Below are 17,526 nucleotides of genomic sequence, written 5' to 3' on the forward strand. Positions count from 1 at the left end.
TTTAAGCTTAGTCTGGCTGGCGCACGTATATACCCTTCGCATAAGCCAGTAAGCAAAAGGGGAGATGATACACATGGCACCATGACTCTGTTCTTCAGGTCTTTTTGTTAATGGGTTTAAGAGAGATCTACCATCTTACAAGCTCTATGCTTTATGCTGCTATAATGCAAGTGTTAGTCCATTAAGTACCGCTATTCCAACTAACCTCTCTTCATCTCTCAGTTGGTAGACCAGATTTGGTATTGGTTTCTAATGATGCCATCATTTTGTTTGAACTTTCAGTTGTTACCAATACTGAGCACCATCTGTGAGCTGCCAACAGCAGAAAGCTAAAAAACTAAATTGTTATATAGCTCATTATCACTAGACCTTCAATGTACTGGCCTGTATGCCCAGCTGGTTACAATTGATGTATGTGTGTGTTTGCCTTGCCAGGGCTCCAGCTTCTTTAAATCTCTTTGGTAGCCCTGTGTCTAGGCCCCTTATTTATGCCTGTACATTTGTCTTGGACTATCAGATGTATAAATCAATCAATCATGTCATGATGCAGTCTCAACACAGTACTGAAACCAATCATGCACTACACAAGGAAATACTTGAGACGCTAATACAGATCACATGATAGTTCAGTAGTTCAAGAAAAATAGCTATGCATGATACATGCAGTGGTGGATCCAAGGGGGGCGCACCCAAAAATTAATGATTGAGATACTCTAATAGAGCAGTCAGTCAAATACTCTAATAGAACAGTCACCATATCTAACATCAGTTGCATGTACAGCACTATATCATGCATGCACGGGTACACCACTTAACCTGCTAAGAATATTTTTCCAAATGAAATGCACACAGCCCATTCTTTAGGTCTATAATCTATAGCTAGCTAAACTACTCATGACTGTCACTTATCCCTATATACAACAAATATACGTTTATACATCAACATTTTTAGTCCTAAAACATATGTATGAAATGGCTTTGGCTTCTCCCCTGTTCTTTATACTAACCTGGTGCACCCCTCATCCCTCCCCTCCTACCCTGTATATATTAATAATGATGTTGACATTACTTCTGTAGGCTGTCCCATGCATGGTGTGACCTCAAGTTGAGCCTGCTATTGGCTCTAGAGAAATAAGACTGTTGGTTGGCCAGTTTTGCCAAGTTTCCCAGGCATCAACCCAGGTGCTAGTTGTAAATGACTTTTGACTAGCTGTAAATGTTGATCGGGCTAGTTGTAAAACCTTGACAAAATAGCCAGCTGTACCACATAATAATAGCATAAACTCGAAGTTATAATTATAAACTTACGTGTTGTACATCTAAACTCTTTACAATAAATTTTCTTTCTTACAGTCCACTATAAAATAAGAGGCTTGCATGTCCATAATTATATTTTAAAATTCTGTTCCATTACTTCTGGATCTCAATCATTTCTCTAAAATTGCTTCCAAATTCTGGCACACATTAAAATCCCCTGGGGGAGTATATACCCCACTAGTTAATAAGTCACCTCTCATGTTGCTAATGAACACTGAGAAGTATTTAGGACTATATACAGTTGTTGATTATTGTCTCACTTAGATTTCTCACATGTAAGAAATTACATAGCTAGTATAATGTGTATTTAATGCTATTGGTATGAAAGGGTTCTGAATTATAAGTTGCTTGGTGCAGCTTCAATATGCTCTTACTGTGTGGGGACTGTCACTGAATGTATAACTGCAGTCTCATTTACAACACATGTTCATTAGAGCAGTCCATCTTGCTCTCTTTCTTTCTACATAAAAAATTAAGCATCTGGAATGGCTGCCCTTACAGGCATTTATTCAGTTTTACTACTTTATGTTCTGTTTGCTCAGTAGCATCAGCACCGTTGTATCCCATTGTGTGTTTAACATTTAACTGTATGATACTAGAAGATCTGGTAGGTGAACCACTTTGTCATTACTTTCAACCTTGCGAATCCAATCCATTCAGTGGTGGAACTCCAACGTCTTTGGGAGCAAGGGAAGCATCACATACAGCCTCTTGATATATATTGCCATGGGTTTTTGCTGTATGTGCTCGTTCCTTCCTGTATTGGTGATTGTAAATGTGTGCCTCTGGCAGGGTAAAACGGCTATTGCTGACTATCTAGTGTTTAAATCACAAATCAAGCTTATAAAGTCACTTTCTTGTCTCACTACACATGTGCAATGCACCACATATCTCTTGGGAATGTTTCTGGTGTGGCTGTACTGATGAAATGTAAGATACAGCGTTGTTGAGTGGTGCTAACCAAGTTGCCTTTATTGTGCATATTTTGTTTTAAAATATTATTAGATTAACTATACATTAATAAAAAATGTTGGCTAATGTCAGCAGCTAACAGAATAAGTCGTATTATTATTGTATAGCTACCATAACATATTATCAGCAGACATGCAGCAGCTAACGTATCTTAAAAAAATAAATACAATGATAGTAACTAACTAACAATAGTTTATTGACCAAACACTGATGACTTTGGAAAAACTGCCATTATTTCATTATGATCCTATTGTTGTCAGTATCACTGATGTAAATGACCCCATTATAATCTACCGCTATGCCACGAGGAGTGTTGTATTGATTTCTACCACTTCCTTTAGAGCCAAATGAGTTGAGATAATTGTAGCCAATATCAAAGATTGATACCTGATGGTTACCACGTTGTGATACCAAGATAAAACCATCTGGGTCAACAGCGACAGATGTAGGAAAGTTTAGTTTACCTTTACTGTGGTTACCAAACTTGTGGATGAATGTACCATCGAGTTGAAATGATTGGATGCAGTGACCTGCACCATCAGCTACTAGCAAGGTGTTGCCAGGGGTAATAACCACATCCCATGGGTAACGGAACTGGCCAGGTCCACTACCTCGTGATCCAAATGAGAAGCAGTAGGTGCCATCTGTCTGGAATACTGAAATACGATGATTACAGCAGTCAGCAATATATACTTTGTTGTGATGGACTACAATGCCAATTGGTTCATTCAGTTGCTGCTTACTTAACCATCTCCCTTTGAAATGGATGAAGAATTTCCCAGTGAGGTCTAACTTCTGTGCCCTGTTGTTAAAGCTATCCACCACATACAAGAAATTATCTTCATCAAAAGCTATTCCACGTGGACCATTAAACTGGCCAGGGCCTTCACCATGACTGCCAAACTTCCTCACCAGTTGATCTTGTTCATTGAAGATGTAAACACAGTGATTAGAACTGTCAGTTACAGCCCAGTGGTGGTTACTTTCATTGAAAGCTATGCCCCATGGTCTACCTAATTTACCTCTATCACTGACAACCATCCTGGATTCTGATCCACTCAGTTTGCAGTAATCCCGCGATACAAAAAAGGAAAGGGGAGTCTCTTTAATGTTCTGTCCTCCAATGGTCACTGATAGTTGATGATGTCCTACCAGTTTAGTGTTGAAGGATCCTGTGTACCTTCCATTTTTATTATCCTTCACTGTCACTGATTGTATGCTGCCCCTCCTATTATCCAACTGTACCTTGACTGTGCTTCCCCCAATAAGCAGGGGAATTCCCTTGAAATCCTTTGCTATGATGGTGAATTGAATTGCTTGATCTTGCAGCATTGATGGGGGAATATCAGTGATCTCGCACAGCGGAGGATACTCGTTAGAATAAACATGGCCAAACTGTGGAAGCATGAAGTCATTTGGCACAAAACGGCAGCTGTCAATTTCCTTTGGGATCAGACAAGTATTATTGAAAATATTAGTCACGTCATTGATACGATCCATTAACTGTGTATTACCTGACAACATCTCTTCATCACAGCTCTTCTCCACTTTACTAGCCAACTCATTCACACTCATAACATGAGCCTGGACACTCCCCACCTCTTCTAGTTGTGACGTCAGTAGCTGTACCATCCCACCCACTTTGTTGTGGAGCTCTTGTTTCAGTTGTTTACGTTGCTGCTCTACTTTCTGTATCACATTGTCAAAAAATTGGTCAATATCTTTGTCCACAGATTTATGTTGCCGTAACACTTTCTCCTTTGTGTCAGCAATGTCACTGTGAGCCTGCGACAAGTTTGTAATCATATCATTCAGTGGGGCAGTAGTGTTCTTTAGCTGTTCCCTATATTTGGTAGCCATCGTTTTGATAGCACCATGAGAGTGTTCAACATGTTCATTCATTGTACAGTAGACACACACCAACCTGCCACAAGGTACACAGTAAAATTTCAGCTCAAGGTCATGATCTGGACAATTAGGAAGTACCTTCTGGGGCTGGGCAGTGTTAGGTTGGCTAGCCGGCTTCTCAAGGTACACAATGACATGTTGGTGTGTGACTTTGCTACGATTGTGGAAGGCTTGACATGTTTGACACATGAATACAGAACAAGTAAAACAAAACGAAGTGACAGGATCTTCCTCTACACAAGTTTCACAATTCACTTTCCTTCTGTCTTGTCTTCTTAGGAAGAAGTCATCAATGAGATGGTTAATGGTCAAGTTGGTAGGGAAATCTTGAACTCCTCCAGGAGGGACATCTGTCACTTTTCTGCATTCTGGACATGTGACTGTTTTATCTTTCTCTATGTTATGAAGACATTGTTGGCAGTAAGTGTGTTGACATGGAAGCATCTTAGGAATATTGTACGTTTGCAGACAGACAGGACAAGTCACATGGTCAGTAATTCTCCTCAACTCTCTTGCAGCCATTCAGATATCTTCAACAACAATATGACCTACACACAAGAATTACAACTAACAATGTTAAGGTTGCTTACTTAAAATGGCCAATCAATCAAACAGTATGGTAGTACTGTTGAAGTAGGGATCCCCCAAAAATGACACGCGCCACCTAAAACGTTGCCTTTAATAATCATCCTAGAAAACATCTTACGTGGCGAAATCACCTTTATGGAATAATATTAGTCCATATAAATCAAATACAGCATTAAAAACAAGATGGCCGTATACAGATTTTTTAAAAAAAATCACATTTTCATCTGACTGCCTGCCTGCCTGCCTTCCTGACTACATGTATATGGAGGCCAAACGAAGCAGCACATGGTCACCATTTTACACCACAATAACAAACTAATCAGTAGGATGTGCCTTTTGAGGTTCCGGTGAGTGTACCCTCTGTGCCTTGTCTCAATCAGGCTGCCTTCATCCTTCTTCATGTAATGAAACCATTTTGAGATGTTAATTTTCCCAATCAACACCTTCCTTGAGCAGGGTAGATAGCAGCATACCAGTAACTTCACAACAGATTTAATACCACACTCGCTTGACCACGTCTATTAGCATGATTTTGGTTGATTAATAACGATTGAGCACTGCCTGAGACCACACCTCTTAACAATCTATTTACTCAATCATGATGACCACACCCCTTTATTATTGGTCTAGCTGTATTTATAACGCTGGCACAACGAAAATATGCCCCACACCCAGGTAGGTGAAAGGCTGACTCGAGATACTCTAATATAACAGTCACCCTATTAATCTAAAAATGAAGTAGGGGTCCAAACAATAAAAAGTAGTGGAACAAGAGATGGATGATGGTATTACAGCATAGCTTGGTGGGAAATGCCAAAGCACCAGCTATGCTGTAATACCATCATCCATTTCTTGTTTCACTACCTTTTATTGCTTGGATCCCTCCTTCATATCTAAATAAATAATTAATATACTAGGTGTGACTAGGGTTGGGAGGTATTAAAAGTATTTATTGGATGCTGATGTGGTTTTCTAATAGACCAAAATACGGATTTGAATGAACGCATTAAATTTTAGCAGTTTAGCATTAAGCCAAGATCCCATGAAAACATTGAAGTTGCAAGTTTAACACTGCAGGCAAGCACTTGTACATCTGTGTAGAGTGTTAGTTTGTAGTCCTTTCTGATGGTTTGTTTACTTGTGGGATATACCCAATCTTATACAGTTGTGATTTTGTTTCTCCTTTATACGAGACTTAGTTTTAAGGTGCAAGTGTAATGAAAGCTTGTTCATCTTTTCTGAATGTTAATGGAATGTAAATGATCAATAATGTTGGAGCTAACTACCAGAGCATTCTGAGTAGGGAACTACAGACTATAGCATGCTAGTTATGTTGGGCACCAAAAAGGTACAGCTATGCTCTTATTAGAAACAGCACATGCATCAGTGTGTCCCCTGGATTCAACCGCGTACTTCAGCAAAATTGGAGTAACGAGAGATGTCGACTTGCTGACACTGCCACTAGAGCAAGAGTGACTCACGAAGAATCAACCAATGACAGCGTCAACATCATGATTATGGGGAGCCAGAGACGTCGACAGTTAAGAGCAAGAGTGACTAAATGGAACGGTGATTGAGTTGCTATCAACGGACAACAGTCTATTTTTTTTCTATGAACCCTAATTGAACCTAATATTTGTTTACTTACAGTAACATGATTATTACTTATAGTAACATGATTATTACTAGTGAACTTGCACATGTCACATCCAAAGAACACTGCCAGACATATCAGTGCATTCAAACTATCAATTACTGGCACTTCGTTCTCAGCTATGTTCAGCCTGTTACAAAGTGTTACAAATGAAGAACAGTATGAGAAACACCTCTACAATCACATAAGATGATTACTATTATAAATGTGATAGTTAGCACAGGGAAGAAGTCATATGTCCTATATAGCAAATTGACACATTTTGTTGTTAGTAATAAGAGGACAAAGGTGTATGTACTGTGGTATGCCAAAAGGCTGAAGCGAGGCAGGCAGGCAGATAAGTTTTGGTGATTTAAAAAAAATCTTTTATCTGATTGCCTGTAAGTATTTATTTTTTTAATGCTGTTACATGGAGTAATATTATTCTGTAAATATGTCTCTAGGATGGTTTTTAAAGACAGCATAGATGGCGCACATTACTTTTGGCGGGATCCAGTACTACTGTACTGTTTGATACAAGTGCAAGAAATTCACATTTTGATAGAAATAAAAAAGCAATGAAACAAAAGAGATCATCTACACCTGCAGCTATACTACTAGTTTCTCATCTCTGGCTGAAGCAACATTGAAAAGTGAAGAAATCAAGCCTGCAGCCTTAACCATAATTGAGTGGCTGATGGTATCAGCTATCATGAAGAAAAAAGTGAGGCTAGATTTGGGCAATAAAGCCCAAATCTTCATGATCCCTACCATACAGTATTATCATACTGTAAGAATCAGCAGTGTTTATGTGACCGTAAGTTTGCAATCATTATAAAGCCCAGATTTCTGTCAATGCAAAGGTTACTATTATAAGCATATCAATCCACACTGCATTTTCCACCCATCACGATGATGTTTGATGTTAATTAGTATATAGGAAAAAATTTATTCGTCAGACAAGCAGCCCAGAAAACAATCTGTTTAGAATGAGGTAGCTCTTACAAGTACCACCTTCAGATTACATGATAGGAACAGTCTGGTTCACGAGACTACATGCTGTATATATATCTTGTAATGCTAGAATTGTACAGCAGTGGAGCATAGCAAGTGGGAGTTACCACAAAGTCTTGTATAATTATCAAATCAAACGATCAAGAAGTTAATTTGTTATGAATCAAGCCATCAAGAAGTCCTTAAATGAGGCGATCAAGCACCTCGGACAACTAACTTCAAGGGGGTGGCACCCTGTACTCTGATCTTCATCCTCGGTGAAAGTTCAAGTCAAGCTGCAAAGTTAAGGGTAAGAGGCTAAAGCCTATATTACCTACAATAACACAGGACATAAATAATAAACTACACATGCACATCATGATCACTACAAAACAGTTAAATCACATAATAAAAACTTATACAATAGATGGGCAGCATGCGGGACACTATACCAGAAATAAATGTGCCGTTAACAAATATGAAAACCTAATAAGAGTTCTAGCTCTAGTAAAGAGAGGGAAGTGGAATCTTATAGAAGAGTTGGAAAACGTAAAGTAGCTGGAAATGTTCAAGGAATATTATGACAGTGAAACACATCATACATGATGAGTATTGTTAGGGGCACTCATGATAACTAGCATTCACCGCAGGACTTAGATCATGTGACTAAGTCCTCTAGTGAATGCTGCCACAAGCTCCATCATTGGCCAAGAGTAAACTGTGATTTGGCAAAGCCCCTTTGGATATCAAGTGATGAAGGAATTATGGTAGTACTATTTAACAGAGTTCCCCCTAAAGTGATGGCACTTAAAATACCGTGCCTAAATAGAAATATCATATACTACAAAAAATCATCTTATATCAAATAGTCTTACTCCATTCAACGTCAAATACAGCGTTAAAAACAAGAAAACACTTACAGACGGCCAGATATTGAATTTTTTAAATTTCCAAAACTCAAATTCTAGTCTACCAGCCAGCCTGACCACAGTCGCAAGACTAGAGGCCAAACACAGTAGTGCACGGCCACCATTTTATGTTACAACAAACTCATGGGTGGGATGTACCTTTATGAATATCTGCCTTTTGTGCTTTTCCACTCCTTTTATATCTTCAATTAAATGATTGTCTGCCAGGAAACCATACCAATTGAGGCATTGACTTTACGTATTGAAAGCATAGCTACGAAATATATGTGTGGCTGTGACTGCTGTATTAGAGTATCGCTACTCAGCTACACAGTAGACTAAACTAGGGGGTGTGGTACAATACCTTATCTCTACTGAGCTAGATTGTTGAGGGGTGTGGCCTCAGCACTGATTGTTAGAGGTGTGATGGCATGTTCTAATTGTTTATGGGGACATGGCCCATTGCAATCATTTTATAAGCACAACCTTGCTCAGGGGCGTAGCCAGGATTTTTTTGAAGGAGGTTCGGATTTAAAATGGAATGTCTTAAGGGGAAGGCCTGGGTGCTTCCCCTAGACCATGTTAGAACGAAAATGATGCATACACAAAGTGTGCCCTTAGGCAGTAACATTAAAGGTGCTGTTTGTGCATCTAACTCGAGGGGTCCTTCACTTCCAGAAATGTCGTCGATGACCATAGAAATTTGGCAATTTTTATTAGAAATGTAGAAATTTTTGTTGGGAATTCAGAAATATTAACAGAAATTTTAAATACATAAATCCGTACGATTAAAATTTTTATAATGTTTGGCATTGAATTTTGATTATTTCATTAGTGTAAGTTATATTGCATGGATTTATATGTGTATATACACGAGGCCAGGTGCAAGGAAGAGGGGTCACTATCAATAGAAGACATATAGCGCCATCTAGATTATACGCACTAACATTTGTCCATAATCTGCTTCGTAAATTTGTTGTATACTTTCGAGCTGATTCGATTCCCACGGTGCAAAGGCCACAGTGCAAGTCGTTTTAGTGTGTCTATGGATTACTGGTGAGTGTTTTATTCAAATTCCTACCTCACCCCAAACATGATAGAGTCACGACAGCTTAGCAGACAGCTAGTGAACCGTTCGGCTCAGTTTGAACCCATACTGAAACCATAATACAGTAGCCTAAGGCATAGTCTCGTGCCCAGACCCCACCCACTGCGTTGAGGTAGGGTCTGGTGACTTACACTATGTTTTTGGGCCCGCCGCCATATTGTTTACGCATTTGTATCCATAGTTATTGTCGGCCATTTTTCTAGTTCCAGCCTATCAAATTGTGTTGTACCTGAATCAAGGCGTCCGATTGGTCAGAAAAGGAAAATGGCGTAGGGCCCAAAACTCCTGCGAATGTCACCAGACCCTGTTCAACACAGTGGGTGGGGTCTGGGCACGAGACTACCTAAGGCACGGAATATAGAGCGGTTGCATGTGACGTCACAGGTGCGGCGTTCAACTGAAGCGCGTGGCAAAACGTGTGGCATTTGTACAGCCAGGCGAAATTTCGTAGATGGATTTTGTATGTGAAGGACCCCCCGATCTAACTAGCTAAAACCTATACACTGCTGTTTATGCAGCTTATAGAACTATAAACATATTTGTAAAACCATAAACTAACTAATCTTCACTTCCAGACAACATACTGACAGCCAACTTCAATTTTCTAGCACACAGAAGCCCTCCACACTCGAGTCCCTTAGTTGGCAATACTTCCTTCCGAGTATACATTATTCTTGGCCGGTCCAAACCAAATATACATCAACAATTCACAGTTTGTGCTAACCTGACAACATGACCACTAACGTTTAGCAGCTGCTGCCTTGTAATATGTCTCAACCAACCATGGGACAGTCCTTCGCCATTTCACTTGTGCCATTTCAACCATGCATCACGTGCGCAATTGATCACGTGATGCAATAGATACGATTTGCAATGGTTCAGCATTAATGTGATGTGACCCTTAAGAGTAGTACAGAGGAGCAAGTAGCTACCGGAGAGCTCCAGGGCTGTAAGATTTGGTGTGATTTTTAATTTAAAAAAATTCTGCCTCTGAATGGAGGATTCGTCTGAACCATCCGAACCGCCCTGCCTACGCCCTTGTTTGCTGATACCTAACTAGCAGTGACTGCCTCCAATAGTTTTGTGGCATCTAAATGTGCTCCTTCAAGGAAGGTAATAAACTAGTGTAATAAAAATATATTAATTTAAAAATGAAACAAGAGATGATGGTAGCTATGAGGAAAATTACTACTTGGCATTGTACCAATGTGGGAAAATCCCTACATTAGCATTGAATTTAGGGATTTTCCCACATTGCTACATCGCCAAGCAGGGATTTCCCTCATAGCTACCGTCATCTCTTGTTTCACGTTTTATCCCTGGAACCCTACTTCATTTTATATGTAAACCTCAATTACTACATTAATTAGGCCATACCTACATATTTGAATCGTTGTTGCTTGGATCTTCTCACAAGAAAAATGGGTCGGTTGGTAGGTTGGATAAAAGCATTGGCTGCAGTCATGTCAAACTACAAACCACATAACTTGTAAGGTTAAAAATTGCAAACACAACCTTAAAATGCTCAGATTCAGTATCAGATTATTTAATTTTAAAAATCTCCTAGGCACATTAGCATACGAAGCGTCCCCACAGGAAAATTTTGAAATTTGAATCTGAGAACATTTTTAGTGACATGTATACTTGAATAGAATACTCCTATAGCAACTACTAGAAACTACTAGAAACTACTAGCATTGGTACCTGCCCTACGTGCAGGACCATTTCAACATTAACTAAAATTCAATTAATATAATGAGGAACCAATCACTTGATATGTAAATGAGCCTTATGCAATCTTGTAAATATGCTAAATAGTAGAACTGCAGACAACAGTAGTATTATGGATATACCATATGACAGTTAATTACTGTACAAGTTTTGTACATTTTAAGCAAACATGAAATTTGGTGATGGAATGCTGAGTGTATCATTTATATTCGATATCCATGACTTTATACTACCTTCCTATAGATTTGCCATATTTGTTACTGTGACACTGGTACACCTATTACCCTAGTTGCAGTATTACAGTGTAATGATTTTGTAAGTAAGAAAGTGTTTTCAAACTGAACACATGGGACTAACAAACATGCACCCAACTGGCCTGCCCTATACTTATCAAATGTGCTACTGTATACTTTTCCAATAGTCCATATGTGGTGTAGCATTACCTGGATGCTATGAACTTATATGAGAAAATAAGTTGAGTCAAATAAAGTGTGCACAAAAAGGTACATAAAACAGGGGGGAAATTGTCGTATGGTTTACGATGGAATGTAGAGATAGTTTTCTCTACATCATGGCCTTCAACATGCTGTAGTGGATGAAGGAAAGCATGCAGAAGCTTGCAATAAACTTTGTAGGGTAGCCAGATGATGTGCATTTCATTTGTTTCACTCAAGGATTGTGTTGATACGTGCACAAATTCCTAAGTAAGTGTTGTCAATATCTGACACATGAAAAAATGCCATGAAAATGTGGCACTGAAAAGAAAAAAAGTTGTCATGGGCAGGAATCGAACCCTGGACCTTTGGGTTAACAGTTCTATTCCCTAACGCTGTGGCTGTTTGTACGTGGTTGTAACAGGAATAGAGCAAGTTTTCCTCTACACCAACACCTTCAAAGCTTTGTAGAGGACAAATGACAGCAGTTAGAAGCTTCATTTATATAATTCTTAGATGGTGAGTGCTTCGTTTGGTGCAAAATCACTTTGCTACGTGCATTAGCTGGTGAAAAACTTGTTGGATGCCATTGGAATTGCAGATGGTCAGAGAGATGGTTCTTCAGCTTTATAATTATATACACTAGCATTGGTACCTGCCCTACGTGCAGGACCATTTCACATTCCACATTAACCACAATAGCATGAACCACTACATTGGGAATGAAACATTAAAGATCATGTCCTAAAGTAGTATGCATGCATGGTGATATCTATAAACTTTATTCCACCATCATGCAAGCCTAATAATGTGAACATGGGGTTAACTAAACAGCAGAATTGCATGTAAGCTAAACCAATAATTATAAAGACGTGTACAAATTATGTGGTGCTGTCCTATCATACAGGCACCGTAATAACATGGTCAACAAAGAGTATTTAAAACAATACTATTTGTTGTAGCTACACTTCATGGCTAATTGTTTTTTTTTATAATTTAGCAAGTAGTTAACATCACAAAGACTTGTAGTTACAAAAGAGAAGGTACTTACTCTAATAGAACACATGGGACAAACATACAGGCAAATGAACATGGACCCAACTGGCCTGCCCTATACTTATCAAATGTGCTACTGTATACTTTTCCAATAGTCCATATGTGGTGTAGCATTACCTGGATGCTATGAACTTACTATGAGAAAAAAGTGAGTTAGAAAAAGTATGCACCAAAAAGGTGTATAAAACAAAAAAAAAAGTTTGTCACTGGCGGGATTTGAACCCACACCCTACACAGCAGTAACCACAACAACTTCAGGGAGGTGCTTTACCAGATAAGCTGTTTATCATGTAGTTAGCAATGGAATGTAGTTGAGGTTTTCTCTACATCATGGCCTTCAGGGTGCTGTGGTGGACAAAGGAACGCACATAGAAGCTTGCAATAAACTTTGCAACGTAGCCAGATGGTGAGCGTTTCATTTCAAGTGTGAACTGTGTCGATATCTGCACAGATTGTCGAGCAATCATCGTCAATAGCTGACATGAAAAAGTGTGTCACGAAAAGGTGGCACTGAGAAGGAAAAAAGTTGTCATGAGTAGGAATTGAACCTGGGACCTTTGGGTTAACAGGTCTATACACTAGCGCTTTGGCTGCTGTTGACAGGAATGTAGTTCAAGCTTTCCTCTACACTAATGTCTGCAACGCTTTATAGAGAACGAACGGAAGCAAGTACAGACACTTTCCTACTCCTTGTAATTTTCCAAAGCGAAAAGCATGCTCACGTGACCATTAAATAGTTGTTAGCTAGAGCCTGCATGCTGAGCGCTATAAGGTCATAATTGCTGTATGGGCGACTACAAGAGGCAAGGATACAAAGTATTTGTAGCATTGTGTTATTAAATGAACCTGTGGATAATCCAGCTATCGAGATGGTTTTCACGAATTATGCTTTATGGATTTGAATTCAGTGCAAGTTTTTGTAAAGTGTCTGTAGCGATTTGAAACAACAAACTTGGAGTTGCCAGATGATGAGCGCTTAATTTCGTTAAAGTCCTGTGTCGATACATGCTTTGGTTGTCAAGTTAGCGGCGTTGCAGACAGACGGAGACAGACAAATAGCTTTTCAGTATATTTATAGATAGATAGTATTAGTGCTGTGCACTTAGTGTGCAAATAACTGGTTATTAACTGATGTTGTACCTTTAAAGCGGTAATCGCCCACCCACCTGGTAAACCATAAAGTACCCCTGCTGACAAGTGTTAACATCATAACATAACCTCAAAGCATGTGTAAATAGAAATACCCCCAAATGTAATCTCATATGATCTTTAAAAAGTTCCTCTCTTGTTCTATAACCCATAACATTCAAGCTTATAAGGCCATCATTATTACATTGCTTGTTCCCTCACCAAGTGGAGCAAAAAACTGATGTGGGCAGGAGGTAATTGATTATTAATTATACAGTTGACTGATGTTGAGTGTATGACTGCTCTATTAGAGTATCTTGATCTTGAAAAGTGCAAAGACTGTGCCTCCATGCTTCTTGTGGAACAGGAGTAGAAGGACTCCAACCCTTTAGTTACCCTTCTGCCATGTTTGTATTCGGCCATTCTGAGCCTCCCTCTATCATGTGATCTATAATCAAAAATTGGTGCAGCTGCCTAAAAATTGGTGCGGGCGGTGACAGGAAATAAGGAATAAAATAATGATGGACTAAATAAGACAACAACCCAGGCCATGCAGGTCATTTAATTTGTTAGTGCCTTGTGCATTGTACCATACAGTTATGGCCAATACAATATCTCATGAGGTACACATCATTGATATTATGTCATCATTACTACATCGAGTTCTAGGATCAAATCAAATCAAATAGCTATAGGATCTGGTTTCACTCAATCGCAAAAGTCAAATCAACAATGCATCCTTAAATGACTAACCAGTTTGGCTATAGGACCACCAATAAAAATAAATAAAAAAAGTTTGGCTATGGATTATTACCACCCCTCCATAATCTGTGAATTTATCTACCTAACTTAGGCCATACCTATTTGAAAAGTTGTTGCTCGGATTTATTTTACAACAAAATGGGTCGGTCGGTAGGCAAAAAAACAAAAAAAAAAAAAACAGCTAGCCAACTATAATATAGATGTGTAGCTACATTCTGGTTACAAGGATCAGTAAGTCACATTAAAGCTGTATACAGACCTATCAAATCCCTTCTAATACATAACTATTAAAAATGGATAAACATTCGATGAGCACTGTACTGATGCTATTCGCCAGGGGTGAGGAACATGCTGGTTTTACATTTACAGATAGCTAGCATTATATTTGAGATCAAAATTGTACCAACTGACTGTTCTATTAGAGTATCTCGATCTTTTGCAGCAATTTTTAAAGTGCCACATGATCTTTTCTTTTCTTAATTAAAATCTGTACCAAATTGGGTCGGTCGGGTCCAAGCACAACTTTTCAATAGGTATGGCCTTAGTAGCTATACAATAGTTACAGCATATTATTATAATACACTAAAATACACTTACTGTAGATAGCTATTTTAAATCTGCTGTAACTATTATGGATAGAAAAAAGATGTGTAAGGTGGAATGCTTCATATATGGCTATTAATAATTTAGATAAAACTACTTATAGTAGCATCTTGAAAACTAAGTGACTAGCCACAGATATATACTGAATGAGAATAATTATGGAATAATAGGCTGGATACAAGAATTAAAAAAAAGAATAGGAAATTTTTTGGGAAATTCTGGAAAGAATAATATGTAAAATTTTGAGCATAATAGGCTCAGGCCTATTATTCATGCAATAACTATTTGCCAAATAAATTGCGTTTAAGTTTCTTAGCATTTTAGAGGCTACTAATGGATTCTATATGGGTGTGAGAACATAGAAATAGTGTTTGTTACAATTCTCTGTCAATAAGAGGAGAAATTTGCACCATATGGACTGATATTTTCAAACTGCTAATTAACTAACATGTCGGTATCTGTATAAATGTAAGCATTGATCTCCATGCTCTAAGCTTTCTAATAATTATGTTGGCCCATAAATTTTGAGCAAAAAGTTATATTTGACATAATAAACTGTGTCAGTGCATGCCACCAACTGGTACGTGCAAAAGTGCTCTTGGATCTGGTCAGGGTGAAGTCATAGTTGCCAATTGCTAATTAACAAAGTTCCTTTTAAGAAAGTTATTCTTTCAAACCTAGTATTAGCTAATCTCCTGAAAGTTATGCCTAACATAAGCACAATAGCTAGGAGTTTCACAAACGTGACTGCTACATTAGCAATATGGACTCAAAGTTGACTGCTTTATTAGAGTGTGTGACTGCTCTATTAGAGTAACTCAATTTTTTCTGCTGTTTTCAGGCTTGAACTGTTTCAGTGGAAGCCAAACTTATACTTTGCTCCAGTTATACATAGATATCAGTAAATTAATCTGGAATATTCCACAATTCTTTTCGATTAGAACTATTCTTGAGTTATTGCAGCATAATGGATGCTCTTCTATTCCATTTGTAAAAACTTCTAATTATTCATGATTAAATATCACCTCTAATAAATAGAGATGTAAAAATGTCACCAGAGAATTTGTTGAGTTTATTAATGAACTTTTATGTCAAATTAAAATTGATATATTGGGAATTTCTTACTTTATTGGCTGCCATTTTGAAATTAAAAATGCTGACCTTGCAGGAATCTGTGCAAATGTAAACATTGATTTTCAGATTCCTCATGCTCTAAGCTTTCCAAAAATGTATAGGTTTGCTAATCTACATAAAAGAACCTGACTACTATTCTGTAAACTTTCGTTACATTTTCACGATCGTGAAATTTTATCTTTCAAACTTTTATTATTTTTATTATTATTATTAGCACTTTACAGTGACCAGCACTGAAGGTCTTACAGCAACATGTGCTGCAGCCTTAGGATTACCTAACCTAATTTCAAGGACTTAGACCTAATGACTTGACTTACTAATAAGGTGTAACAGAAAAGGGGCCAAAGTAAGGAAAAAAATCCCTCCAACCCCAGGATTCGAACTGCAGGTCACCCAATGTCTAGTCAACTGTATAAATTTCAGGCAATATTTCATCTTTCAGAAATAATCTACGAAATTTCAGGTCGTTATGCACCTATCAATGTATTGCCCCACTACCCCCCCCTCGGGCATATATGGGGCTATAGTGGGGATTTGACACAGCCGAATGTCAAATGCCCCATAGTAGGGCAAACCTATCGTGTCAAATCGGACTCGTGTCAAATCCCCACCGTTGGCCCCAGTTGCAACGCGGGATTAACTCGGGATTTGACATAGCGAAGGAAGTTACAACAAAAAATATTTGGGCACTTACTGAACGATCGTCAAATGCCCCATAGTGGGGCAGCAGTTTCGTGTCAATTCCCCCTGTAAAGCCCCACTTACGCCCGAGGGGGGGGGGGCGGTGGGGCAATACATTGATAGGTGCATTACCTAACCCTCGCACTGGTGCCGCGAGATCAGAACATCATCGAAACGTGCCACTAACCTGTAACAGTTATCATGAACATTTACGAACACGTTCTTACCTAGCTTCTGCTTCCTACTCCCTTTACAGCAAATCGAAATACAATTACGTGAGATTACACAAACCCAAAGTGAGTATCGATATTGGATACCAAAAGGGTCGATATTGATAGCTCACATGATCATGCAAGTAGTAAAATTTCATTCTTATGTAGTGGATGCTATTTTCGACCATCACAATCTTAAATTTCACTTGTGTGTTTGAGCTAAAGCACTGCTTGTAGTAACAGCTTCTGTTGTATACTCATTCACCTTGTGAACTATGGTGGTATTGTATCGATACTTTGCAAGAAAGTATCAAATATCAGATTGAATCAAAATCCAAGTATCACCTATCCTTAAAAT

The 17,526-nt window shown here is 38.5% G+C and overlaps 1 protein-coding gene across 3 annotated transcripts; it reads right to left on the bottom strand.

Moving 5' to 3' along the window:
* Positions 1 to 2,377: 2,377 nt before the first annotated feature.
* On the bottom strand, positions 2,378 to 17,305 carry LOC136268639 (E3 ubiquitin-protein ligase TRIM71-like). 3 transcript variants are annotated; one of them, XM_066064029.1, is made up of 3 exons: positions 17,184 to 17,281; positions 7,650 to 7,745; positions 2,378 to 4,745 (listed from the first exon to the last, which is right to left on the bottom strand). In XM_066064029.1, exon 3 carries the CDS (start codon positions 4,717 to 4,719, stop codon positions 2,521 to 2,523), a length of 2,199 nt encoding a protein of 732 aa, XP_065920101.1. In that variant the 5' UTR covers positions 4,720 to 4,745; positions 7,650 to 7,745; positions 17,184 to 17,281; the 3' UTR covers positions 2,378 to 2,520. The 3 variants fall into 3 exon arrangements, with proteins under 3 accessions (XP_065920101.1, XP_065920100.1, XP_065920099.1); XM_066064028.1 differs by lacking the exon at positions 7,650 to 7,745 and having other exon boundaries at positions 17,184 to 17,305; XM_066064027.1 differs by lacking the exons at positions 7,650 to 7,745; positions 17,184 to 17,281 and adding an exon at positions 10,152 to 10,295.
* Positions 17,306 to 17,526: the final 221 nt, after the last annotated feature.

Source organism: Dysidea avara, chromosome 10, assembly GCF_963678975.1.
Source record: "Dysidea avara chromosome 10, odDysAvar1.4, whole genome shotgun sequence".
Lineage (NCBI taxonomy): Eukaryota > Metazoa > Porifera > Demospongiae > Dictyoceratida > Dysideidae > Dysidea > Dysidea avara.

Bases quoted from the DNA above. Each gene is read 5' to 3' on its own strand.
- LOC136268639 (XM_066064028.1), bottom strand. From the start codon at position 4,719: ATGGCTGCAAGAGAGTTGAGGAGAATTACTGACCATGTGACTTGTCCT.